Source organism: Carassius gibelio, chromosome B8, assembly GCF_023724105.1.
Source record: "Carassius gibelio isolate Cgi1373 ecotype wild population from Czech Republic chromosome B8, carGib1.2-hapl.c, whole genome shotgun sequence".
Lineage (NCBI taxonomy): Eukaryota > Metazoa > Chordata > Actinopteri > Cypriniformes > Cyprinidae > Carassius > Carassius gibelio.
Genome location: NC_068403.1, coordinates 7,363,854 through 7,377,013, shown reverse-complemented (window position 1 = coordinate 7,377,013; position 13,160 = coordinate 7,363,854). Strand labels below are relative to the sequence as shown.

Below are 13,160 nucleotides of genomic sequence, written 5' to 3'. Positions count from 1 at the left end.
ATTTCTGTTATGTTCTTTTATTTTATCTAAAGAGCTTATCTACTGAACACAGCTCGACTACTACAAAACTAAACTATTTGAATCTACATACCTTTATGTGACAAACTGCATACTCTATGGACTTTAAACTAGCTCATGTTTACAGATGGTGCTGTACCCCGAGTCTGGGTTCCTGTGATCAGCTGGACTGAAGCTGTGGTGGCTGGTGTTGAGTCTGAGGTCAGTTGGACTGTGGGTGGTCTTATGGACATTGGTACAGTGTCAGGGTCAAGTGTAACTGCTAGTGTTGGAACTGGAAATGAAGAACAACATTATAACCTGTTTTTTTCATTTGGCAAACGATTGAAGGTGCACTATGTAGTTTTTTTCTAGTCTTTGAATTGATACTGATACTGAAACTTACAGTACTGGTTTTGTTGCAGTATCATGCAAAAGCAAATGTTTTTGGTTACAGACAACATTGGCATAAACCCTGTTCACGAGCACATTTGTGATCCTGGACAACAAAACCGTTCTTAAGTCACTGAGGTTTATTTTTAGCAATAGCCAAAAAAACATTGTATGGGTCAAAATGATAGATTTTTCTTTTATGCCAAAAATCATTGGAACATTAAGTAAAGATCATGTTGCATGAAAATATTTTGTAAATTTCCTACCTTCAATATATCAAAACCTAGATTTTGATTAGTAATATGCATTGCTAAGAACTTAATTTAGACAACTTTAAAGGTGATTTTTCTAAGTATTTAGATTTTTTTTTTTGCAACCTCAAATTCCATATTGTCAAATAGTTGCATCTCTGCCAAATATTGTCTTATCCTAACAAACCATATTGTACATCAAAGCTGAAAGCTGAATAAATACGTTTTTATTGATGTAAGGTTTGTTAGGATATGACAATATTTTGCCTAACCATTTGAATCTGAGGATGCAAAAAAATCTAATTATTGAGAAAATTGCACTTTAATGTTGTCCAAATGAAGTTCTTAGCAATGATTATTACTAATCAGGAATCAAGTTTTTACAAAATATCTTCATGGAACATAATCTGTACCTAATATCCTAATATGACCTATACCTGTATTGTACAAATGTACTTGTGCGACTTAAGACTGGTTTTGTCACGTTTTCCACAAATGAACGTGTCGTAAAAATCGTTTACTGAGATGATGTTTGCAGTATTTAAATGGTCACATGATCTCACTATGGTCACCACCAAGAGAAGAGAACTTTCTTATCTAATTAAACAGCTTTTATGCAGCTGATATGACTAGATTGTCCATCTTATCTATTTGAAACATTTTTCAAAAGTACCACAGATTTCTCCAGATGCAAAACTTAGTATGAGCCACTAGTGTCACTAAAAATTTTAATGTTTCACCTTTAAGCTGGAAAAAAGTATTAAAGTGCACCCTGAAGAATATTCTTGAGGAAAAGGATTCCTCTATATTTCTCTTGAGATCAGTCATCACCTCAGATTTCCAACAGAACAGCATTAGACCACCACAAATGGGCAGAACCTCGCTGAAATGTCTTATAACCTTGAGCGCACCCTCATAGATCACTAGCCAGCGTTAGAATGTTTGCGTCTCACATCACATGAAACATTTATGAAGTAGAAAACTGTGGAAAAATGCATCAGACCATCAGAGTTCACAGTGACAGTGAAGGGATGGATCAGAACCGACGTCTTGCTAACGACATGAAATAAAGAGGCCAAAAAGAGTGATGGCAGCAGGAGCGAAAACATGAAAACGACAGTCAGCGCATTCCATTAGCATGCCACTTACTGTCAGACGTTCCCGACGCCTCACCTGCAAACAGAAAGAGAGGAAGATGAAACAAATGAGAGAGTTTTACTCTTTATTTATTTTCCAAAACACTCCTGTGGGTTTATTTTATTTATTCCCCTACCTCTCTGAGGCACATCTAAGAGTTAAAAAATACAGCAACCTGCCTCGCTTTTGCACAAAGTGAACGTACAGTAGCGATGAACTGTATATTTCTCCTAGTCTTCTTTTTATTGTGAAGTTTACTTGAAAGCTTCGTGCTACTCTGCTTTCCTTAGCGAGTGAAGATGCCCCAGTTTTCCACACTGTACGTAAATCATAGCTTCCCCTCAGGTGTGTGCGCGTGTCTGAATACAGCAGGTGCATAATTCGTACAAATGTTCGGGGAGCCGTTCGGGGTGGGCAGGTAGGAGCCGGGCTTCCAGGACTTGGCTTTGAATCCTCTCTCACAGGCCGAGCAGTCTTGTCCAGTGGTGTTGTGCTCGCAGTCGCACTGAAGGGTCCCGTCACGAAGGGAGCACTGACCGGCGTGGAGGTTACACTTACACCTGTGAAAACAGGGAACACCAATTAGCACACTTGTTACACCGCAGCCACAGGCAAGGGCGAAAGCTGCACCATCGAGGACAATTCCCACCCTTTATTTGTTGGGGTCACCCGAGGTAACTCATTAGCTCAGCTGCTCGGCTCAAGAAATCAGCTAGGCTAATTAGTGGAGCCAGACATCGTAGCGCATAGCTGAAACAGTACCTGCAGGGAATACTGAGGATGCTACAGATCTTTACATTTAGGTTGTTGTGTATACAGTTATATAGAAGGGGATTTTGGGCCAGTGAGATTTCGCTTGGGGGGGGGGGGGGGGGGGGGGGGTAACCAGTACAATGCTGGTTATGTTGCTTCTCATGGCTGTTGTGGAGAAAATCTCATTTCCCAAAGGCACTACTAACTTGCATGAAGTTAAATTGTTCATACAAGAAAAATCTACTTGAAAATCAACTCTGTGTTAGATATAGGACTATGGGTTCCCATTAATAGAGTATTAAAATGAGTGTACATCGTCTCCATGCACTGGCATTTACGTAGTATTATTATTATTACTATTATTATGTATTTATATTATTATTAACTTAAGTCTAAACACATTTCACTGCTGGTTATATATTATCTATATAATTGTGTATGTGACGAATAAAAATCTTCAATCTTGAAGCTATTAAAAATTTCAAATAAATGCTTTTGCTAATTCACAATTCAAGCTGAAATGAAATAAAATATACGAAAAACTTTGTAAAAGTAAACTTTTTTTTAGTCAAGTTGATGTACAAAATTACAAAGCTAAATAAAAATTGTAATTACAAAATTACCGAAAAACGTATTTTAAATTGTAAAATATAAAAAAAAATCGAATATTCATAATTTTTAAATAGTACATGACATGACATGATTTTATTAGTAAAATAACACTGATGTCGAGTATATATCATTAATATAAGTTTATTTTGTCAATGCATTGTCATCTATTTTTTTAAACTTGTTTTAAGTCTAGAAATGAAGTAAAAAAATATACTAGTAAATTTTGTAATTTAGTTAAAGTTTTTAATAACTCCAAACTGAAATGAATATAAATATTGAATGAAAAACTTAAACTTAAAAAGGTAAACATTTCTAATTTGTTTAAATTGAAAGATTAAATTATCATAACTCAAATAAAAATAAATTAAAGCTAAGTAGAAATAGTAAAAATGAATAAATATGACATGAGTCATATTCGCTTAAAGATTTTTTTTCCTGTCTGCAGTTTTCTAGAGATTAGTGTGATCTTTTTGACTTTCCTCAATGTTTCTAATCTTTCATCATTATCAAGACTCTTCCCATGCCCCATGTTTTTAAGCACTGTCTGTGTTTGTTGTAGATGCGGGAGAGTTTGATTCTGGTTGTCTCTGATGTTGGAGATAAAACTCTGGGATCTTTGGGGACAGTAAACAGCATCCGTCTGCTCTACTCCAAATATAGCAGTCGTCTACTGGGGGGAAGGGAATACCTCAAGAAAGATGGAACCAACGAGAGAGAGAGAGAGAAAGAGAGAGAGAGAGTGAGTAATGATAATCGCTAGTAATGAGAATAAATGGGGGATATTGAGATGGCCTCGCCTTGTCTCTCCTTATCGTTGGCTTTATAAGAAAAATCTGCAGTGCTCCACAAAATGTCGCTTCCCTCCTTTGAGTTTATGAGGAATGCTCCGGCTATCTGACAGCCGAGTTTAAGGATAGCTGAGATTAAAGGTCTGGGGTGGAAAGCAGGTTAGTATGGAAATGACGACTTTTGCAATTACAATCGCTGTAATCAAATGAGTGTGTAAATCCCAATGCATCAGATTTTTTTTCATCCTCACTAAAGCGAACAGCTATCCATTTGCATGAAATATTTATGAAGCTGACCTATATATTTCCATGCGGACACCCCATAACCGAATCTTGTATTGCCGTATAATGAGGTCATACCTCGCCCTCTGAAGATTCCCTTAAAAAAAAGGCATGCCTTGCCAACATATGGTACGAAACTCTGGAATAAAATGCTCTCTTATGCTCTGGAAGATTAAAGCTATTCCTATATATATATATATATATATATATATATATATATATATATATATATATATATATATATATATATATATATATATATATATATATATATATATATATATATATATATATATATATATATATATATATATATGATGTACTGTATATATATATATATATATGATGTACTGTATATATATATATATATGATGTACTGTATATATATATATATATATATATATTGCAATAAATTAGGGCATTAGTGCAAAACACTTTACTAACTTTGGACTGAGAATGAATGTTACAAAAATAGAATTTATTTATATAAAATTAAGTGAAAATATATCAAATAAATATAATATATTTGTTTTATGTTTTTTTTATGTAGGGTTTTTTATTTATTTCATTTTTAATAGGACGGACAAGAAACTGTCACTGGCCCTCATCTGTTTTCAGCTTCTTTGACAGAGTGTAATTTACTCAATTTCATTTACTTTAATTAGGTCTGTTTTTCAAAAGCCTGAGGAAACTTGACTTCTACCACCCTCTGGAGGCCTTTAAGTCGTAATTAAAACCCAACGTCAATCACACACTCTTTCATTCGGCTGTTTCTCCAAGACCAAGTGCCCATCAAGCTCCTATCATGACAAATTAATCAGCGGTGGACCACTTCATTGCAGGGATTCTCGCCTTAAGGGAGGACCTCTCTACTTTTGAGAGGCAGCGCAGGATCTGAAGCGAGTGTTAATCAATTAAAGCACAGCAAGGTCCCATATCAATTTCTGACCAAATCCAGGGTGTGTGCTTTACAATCCTCTTATGTCCAGGTAGGAATTAGGACCCACCCTGTGAGGAGCGATGAAAAACGGATGAGAATGAGTCTCTGTTTAATGTAGTGCACCGTGAGCAGATACAGATACAGTGTTCATTTTGCTTGGGTTGCATATTTGGGCGTTGCTTTATCTATGGCCACTGTTATGTAAAAAAAAAAAAAAAAAAAACTTTTTAGCAATAATAAATGTTTGTTGAGCACTAAATCAGCATATTAGACTGATTTCTGATGGATCATGTGTCATTAAAGACTGGAGTAATGATCCTGAAAATTCAGCTTTGTATCACAGGGATAAATTACATTTATACAAGTTGTATTAAAACAAAAAACAGCTTTTTTAATTGTAGTAATATTTCACAATTTTACTGTTTTTCTACTGATCAGATAAATGCAGCCTTAGACACTTCTTTCAAAAACATTAATAAATCTTAACGTTCCCAAACTTTGTACGGTAATTTATTCTACTTTTCAATTTCCTTTTATGTATGGATTTTGTTTTACTCATCCAAGACTTATCTTAAAATATGAAAGTAAAAGTATAATTAAATTATTAAAAATGATGCTAAACAAAGTAATCAAAATCATATAACATTTCACTACTGAAATTATTTAAATCAAGTGCTTTACAATAATTATCATTTTATAATAATGTTTTTGTGTACTTGTTTACATTAGAAAACCACCTCAGAGAAGAGTATTCTTGAGATGAAACTGGAGAAATCTGATGCATGAAGAAAAATCAAGGTACAGTAAATATTACTAATTATTATTGTAACATCATTTTTTCCTGTAATGCAGCAAAAAAGAATGCAAATAATGTATAATTGTGTGTATCTGTTTTTGTGTGTATGTATTCCTGTGTACAAAAAAATCTGTACATTTAGAATTAGCAAGTCCAAAAAGGCCATTTCCACCACAGAATTCTGTACAATAAATCTTTTGAAATGAAGGAAAAGACACACATGAAAATGTTCATAATGTTTCAGAAAATAAAAATGACATAAGTTAGCAATATACATACACACTTTCATAAATTTTTAGTGTGGTAATTAAGCTTGAGTGTATAAAAAGTGTGTTTTGAGAGTTAACACAAGAATGAAAGTGTCAAAGCAACACCTAATGAAGGTGCATTCAGCACAGTTAAACGTAGTGTTCAATCAGGAATTGCATCTTAAACAAAAGTTGCCAGATAAAAGCGGCAAAGTCACATCGCCAACTAATACAGGGCAGCTGTGGGAATCTAACGTCCCGCGAAAAAACAGCACTCGAAGTGATGCAAGCCCTTGGCAAAAACAACGCAAAAAAGAAATCTGTCTGGTTTGACAGCTGAATAAATGCCTGCTGGCGTTTTGTAAATGTGCATGGATAGTGAGTGTGAAAACTGCAAACGATACAGGCGCTAGCTTGCAGATTGGTATGCGTTCCTCATCATCATGAATATTCTAAATTATTGACAACTCACCAAAAAAAGTGCTATGCAGACAGTAAAAGTCTTGGGATTAAAAACTAAGGACAGAAGAAGTAATTTGTGCCACTGTTCAGGACAGAGAGGACAAGGCTGTTTTGCTCTTATTAAAACGCTGGCATTATGTGGTTAGATGGGCTGGTAAAACAGCCTCGGTGTGTTTCTAGCACAATCAGTCAGTCTCGCTGCAGGTTGCAGGGGAACAGCAGGAGGCATCCTGGACCTCGGCAGGGGGGCGGAGTAGCAACATCTTTTTCTAGGGTGTGAGGTGAGGTTTCTCTGCCCTGTACTCACAGAATCTGTGTGGATCCAGGGCAGCTATATCCAGACAGCGCAGGGCTGGGACCCCACTGCTTGGGACAGGAACAGATCTCATGGGCACGCTTGCTGCCAGGCTCTGCTGTTGGGATAGGATCAAACCCCTATCTGGCCATCTGTGACTGGAGAATCAGGAGTGTGTGAGAAACATATGGCTCTTAATGCTCCCGCAAAACAGAGGCGCTAAAAGTAGAGATCGAGCTGTTGTGGATTCTTCTCAAAGCTTGAGCTCAAAAATGTGAGCTACAAGTTGCGTGCATTAGGCTGGGGACAATGTAGCCATCCTCTGGCCACAGGCACAATGTGTGTGTAAACAAGACAATTTCAACATTTTTTTTTTTAATTAGCTTAAAAAATCATGAATTAATTAATGAATGAATTCGTGTTAATTAAAATTCTGTTTTAAATTTTCTTTAACATTTAAAAATTTATATAACCTTCATTTGGGGGGGATAAAATATATTATATATATATATATATATATATATATATATATATAAAGTATTATTATTATTATTATTAGGAAATAAATCTCTAAAAAGAAATTTGTTTATTTTTTTTATATTAATTTTTTTAATTACACCCACAATGCTATTTATAATTTATTTATTTATTTTAGTTTTTATTTACGTTCTTATTTAAAATTTACTTAAGCATTTAAATATTAAAAGTAACATATTTATTTTTAAAATTATGCCCATATCCACATTTACATCATGTAGTCAAACTCAAACTGTCCTGCTCCTGGATGAATCTGGTGAAAATAAATTCACCAAACAAATCCCTTGTACTGGTGAGGAAGGCTCTTCCTCCTTTATCTGTCTCTTAACAACTTAAAGCTTTTCCGGTTGGCATTGCAACAGCATTTTGCTGCATTAGATAACTGTGTTTATTATTTATTATTCAGGTTGGCTGTCATGCTGACAAAAAAACAAATCATGCATATATGTCTGCTCTTGAGGGGCTTAATTATCAGTCTGAAGTGAATGCTGGCTTGTGATCATCTTTATAAATAACAGTAATAACAAATCATTTGCCTGCATGGGGTGTTTTGATTGAGGTATGAACAGTGTATAGATAACATGAGCTCTAGCAATTTGAAGAGCATTTGAATGGAATTTGGCTTCGGATGACAATCTTTGTCGATTGTGTTTTTACAGAAGGGGACACTTCCACCTACACTTTATAGCTTTACCCTGCAGCTGGTTTATCCTCACCCCATGAAACTGCTGTACGTTGATTGAGCCACTTAGTGACTGTTTCTGAAGAGGTTTCCTAAATGTCTACTGATTAATGTAATTACAAAGTTATAATCTAAATCACTTCTGGCTTTTATTTATGTCAATGTATGATTATGTACACATTCTCTGCCACTGTCACTATTTTGGCTCACACAATAAGCACTGTGATTTTAAGAAACTGTCAAATCAAAAGTAGTTTTTTGATTGATTACATTATTTAATGCATTAAATTGGGTGTTGTAGTTTAAATAATAAGCGGCAAAATCTGTAAAAAAAAATGTAATAGCACATGGACTGAATTTTCTACCAAGTGTAATTCTCTGCCTTGAGCATCGCCCTCCTTTTGACGCAAGTAACGAAAACTGTTTTTAAACCTGCCATTGCTTAGGTAATGAGCTTTTGGATAAATCTGCACAACCAAAGACGAATGTGACGTAATTCTCCCCAGGGCATCGTTGATGAACGTTTATAGAATATCATTATGAGCATTTATGCCTTTATGGGATGCGGCAGCTAGATTTCTTTCAAGATTTGTTTAAAAGTGGCAAAGTCTGGTGCAAATAACAGGAGCGCGGCGCTCAGATGAATAAATAGCAGTGGCACTAAACAAACACAGATAGACAGATAAAAGGCTGCCGCTGGAGTCCGTTGCTCTGAAGCAGCTGGAAGCTGCTGTTAATGGGAACTTGATTTATTTTTCCCACAGTCTTCTCTCACGAGACACCCTGACTATTTATTCTCATTTGCACAGAAGCACTGCCAAGCTCATCATGAGGCACTTACGCAAACAAAAAAGGATAGAGGAAAGACGAGGACAATCGGTGCCCGGAGAGTCACCTCGGGCCGCCTTAGATTGGTCATTATCACCAGTACCCGACTGACTTATTACCTCCATTTTGAGGAGGATTGAGGAACAGAATGTAGAGAAAGAGTGGCCATTAGCGAACGGTAATGTGTGAACGTTTCCAAATGGGCTGTGTGGCCCAGGAACTTGGCCTGGTTGAGAAAATGACCCGCTTTGTTAACAAGCTTGATGTCTTGGGCGTCTCATACACCTTGTATTATCAATGTTTTAGCTTCGTCCATTAAGGATGAGAGGTACAAATTGAACATGACAGCTCTCCGAAAATAAGATTCAATTCAGTTTACACGGTGTTCAGGCAGCAGATATTGATTTATAAGAACCGCTCAGGAAGACCGATGTGGGTAATTGGCTTCAAATGCTCTTTTCTTTTCCTTGTCCTAATCCCTCCACAGGACCCTGAAAGCTTTGACCTCGGCAAACGATGCCTGATGCAGACTCCTCCGGTGCCGCGGCTCTCACAGAACTCCCTCGCCTCGCTAGAAACCTGTTTTCATATTCCTTATTATCAGCACTCCAGCCCCTTCCCGCACTTTTGAAGTATAGCAGCTAAAAAAAAGGTCAGCTGCACAATAGCGGATCTGTGTGTTAAAAGGCAGTCGCGGGGAGTTAGTTTCTGAATGTGGTCTTTTCTTTACTAGCCTGTGCCAGGGGAGCGGCTAATGAAAAATGCCCCGCTGTTTCCTCCCCAATTCCTGAGAGAACTATCCATACAAAAGCAGTGCTGAAGGGTGGTGGCAGACCGGAGACCTTGCCTCTACAGCCCCGTTCCCCATGCTCCTCAAGGAGGATTTGCAGTTAAAAGGTTGGAGATACATGGGAGAGAGAGCGCTCCCCATGAGACGAAAGGCCCTTCCTGTACCACAGCTACTGAATCGCAGATGACCTTGAAAGCTTTGGCACCGGCAGATCCTGTAAATTATTCACACAGGATGCAGAAAAGGGCTTTTTCTGCACTCCCAGACAAAAGGGCGGAAGCCAAAAGCAATGCTGCTGCCGTAGCCGCCTCTCACGTGGAAGACATGGAATAACGTTGAGGAAAGGAGACGTGTGCACAAACGACAGAGAGTGGTCTTGCCATTGCCTGTGCACATCAAAAAAGTTGAAGGAGAGAAAGAATAAGGGAGGTCCCTTCATAATTAATTTCTCCCCCCCACGGAAACATCGCGATGGGGCCAATTATTGCCAGAATGTGACTCCATCGCCTGCTGTGAAACTGTCCACAGAGCTGTATCCTCTAGGCATCGGCATGATGCTGAATACAGTGAGATGGGCACACACTTATCTTTACAACGTAAATCAAACTGGTTGGTGTTGGATTTCAAACTAGTTCTCTGTGATCATTCCTTTCATTATGTTGTATATGCGTGTATATGAACAGCAAATGAGTGTATAATTTTCAATAATATAATTTACATGACATGACAAAATGATGAATGTAAATAACACTAAGTTTCATTATCGCTTAGTCTGGAGTGTTTGCATGGAAATAATCCATTAGAAGTGACACTTTATATTTGTAAAATGATGTATTAAAATATTATTTGTAAAGAAAAAACAAACATTTATTTTCAAGTATGTACATATATATATATATATATATGACCACTTCCATTTTGCATCCTGACAGCAAGCAATAGCAACCCTCTGTCATTATTAAATAAACTATTAAGATATTTAAAAAAAAAAAATGTTTTAAAAAAATAGTTGAAACTTGAAATCCTACATGCAAGTCATGATATTTTTATTTGAATAATAGTAGTAATACTTAGTAGATACTTTTTTAAGTAATACTTTTTTAATATGATATATTTTACTATATTTATTTAGAAATATATGTATCATGTTAGTAAAATGTATTATTATTACTAATAACCATTTAAAAATATGATATTGTATGTATTTTATCATATTTGTAACTATTTTTGCTACAAAGTGATAAACTTTAGTTCACACATTGTATCTAGGAAATCGGGGAGAGCATCAGATCATGAAAATATCTAAAGAACAAAATAGACAGATTAGCAAAGACGTTAATAACTACAGCCCTGTTTTATATGTTGTTGTACTTACAGTAAAAACACATAAGTTGGGTTTTCACAAGGTGGATGCACTGCAAAGTCTGCATTTCAGCTCTGGATTTTAGAACTTTTAGAATCATCTTTTGAGTATAGATGTGTGAAGTCATCAGAAATCGCTCTTCCGCAGGCACTACTGTGTCATGGTGTTTATGATGTTATGTGTGGACAAAAAGGAGAATTTAATGAACAATATGTTTTAGTGCAGGAGGGATTGGCCCAGTCGACTGAACAGGAACGTCCTGCTGTGATGGCGTTGCACTAGACACAGTCCCCATACAGAATGGCCGGATGAAATTTTGATGAGCGATGGCGTTCTAATGAAAAATTCTGTTTGCCTTCCTGGGACACCCCCTTTTATTCCGCGCCCCTAGGGTAGGGATCTGGGCAGAGGAGATATTTACGCCTGCGGTGCTCGCTTTCAGGGAGGCCGAACGACCTTAATAGAATTTCAAAGGTCCCCTTGCGAATGAAAATCCGGAGGAGGACAGTTTTCTGTTGTTCCCTCTTTCCTTTTGCTTGTGCTAACTGCCTCCCTGATTTCCTTTTAGAATGCTTTTGTGAATGTAGCATCTTATACTGTAGATAATAACTGTAGAATTAATATAGGCAAGAAATTCAATGTATAAAATATTTGATTAGGATTTTACATTTTAATACATGCATATTTTACTTTTTACATATCATTACCTTACATAATGTTAATACACCAACTTACTCCAAAAACCGTAATAACACAGGTGGTAAAATAATCTATTAATGAAAAGTTGAGCATCCTATGAAATATAATGAATTGATAACATAAATGATTTTTTCATCATATTTTTTTGTATTATTACTGTAAAAGTCTATCTCTTGTTGAATATATGTATTTTCTCAATAAATTATATAGTAATCAATGTTCACATTATATTTTCAAAGCTAATAAATGTAATTAAATTTTTGGCTGCATTTGTTTAACTTATAAAGTTTCCACTGTAGCATTTCCCCTTTTTTGTAAAGTTTCCTTTCCTAGTAAAATTATTTTTGCTTTAGTCCGTTTTCCCAAAAATATGCATGTGCAAATTTTTACTGTTTGCTCCGTGAAATATAACTTTATTCCCACCTGCTCTCCCTGATGTAATCAGTCACTGAAGTGCAGCACTTGAAAGTAAATTAAAACGTTTAAAAAAAAAAAAACAGCTTTGAATGTGAGGTCACAGAGCATGAGTCATTCTTTATGTTTTATATTTTCCCCCTTTACAGACACAACAGTCTGTCGTTTGAAGATGCTCTTTCATCTCTTGTCTTAACGAGGTAAATACCTGAGCCTTACACTATGAACTCTTCGTCAAAGAGGCAGTGCACTTTCATGTCATGTTCGTGCTCGGAGCCTAACAAGATATACAACATAATTAGAAAAGCTGATTGTGACATTATTTCTGAATGTGCTGTGTGAAGTATTTCATCAAAACAAACATGAATTCATTACATTTATGGCTGTCAAAGTTAATGTTAATGCAAACAAAGTTAATGTTTAATTCTGGTTTTTCATATGCCATTAATGTTTCATCTTTATAGCAATGTTTTCAGTTCTTTGTGGTTACTAAAAACTGTCTGAGCCTTCTGAAGTGGTCAAAACATGTTTGGAGCATCAACTATGAGTGAACCGCCAGTGAAGGACTGCAGGTCACTGACAAAAACAACTTTACACAAGTTAAGTAAATCGTGTATTAAAGATGTAGTTTTAGAAATATAGAGTGTTTTGTGCGATTTAAGATGAGATAATTTACAAAAATGTTATTGTAAAACAAGTGCATGCTTATTCATGCTAATATCGTGCTAATGCTAATTTCATGCTAATAATGTTAATCGTTATTTTAATGGACAGACATTGCTAATTGGAGTTTTTTTTCTTGTGCAGTAAATGTTAAGGGGTTTTATGGGCAAATTACAGCAGACAAAAACTGAAGAGTCTAGTTTTCTTCTTGCTCTGATATTAGTTAATTG

General features: G+C 35.9%; 1 protein-coding gene across 2 annotated transcripts in view; it reads right to left on the bottom strand.

Annotated features, from left to right (window-relative positions):
• ntng2a (netrin g2a) overlaps positions 1 to 13,160 on the bottom strand; it is a 65,710-nt gene that overhangs the window by 22,342 nt on the left and 30,208 nt on the right. For both annotated transcript variants that reach the window (XM_052564255.1, XM_052564254.1), the window contains exons 4-5: positions 2,166 to 2,338; positions 1,791 to 1,814 (exon numbers count right to left, since the gene is read on the bottom strand). In XM_052564255.1, coding sequence (XP_052420215.1) covers positions 1,791 to 1,814; positions 2,166 to 2,338 — 197 coding nt within the window. The remainder of the gene's footprint in view (positions 1 to 1,790; positions 1,815 to 2,165; positions 2,339 to 13,160) is intronic.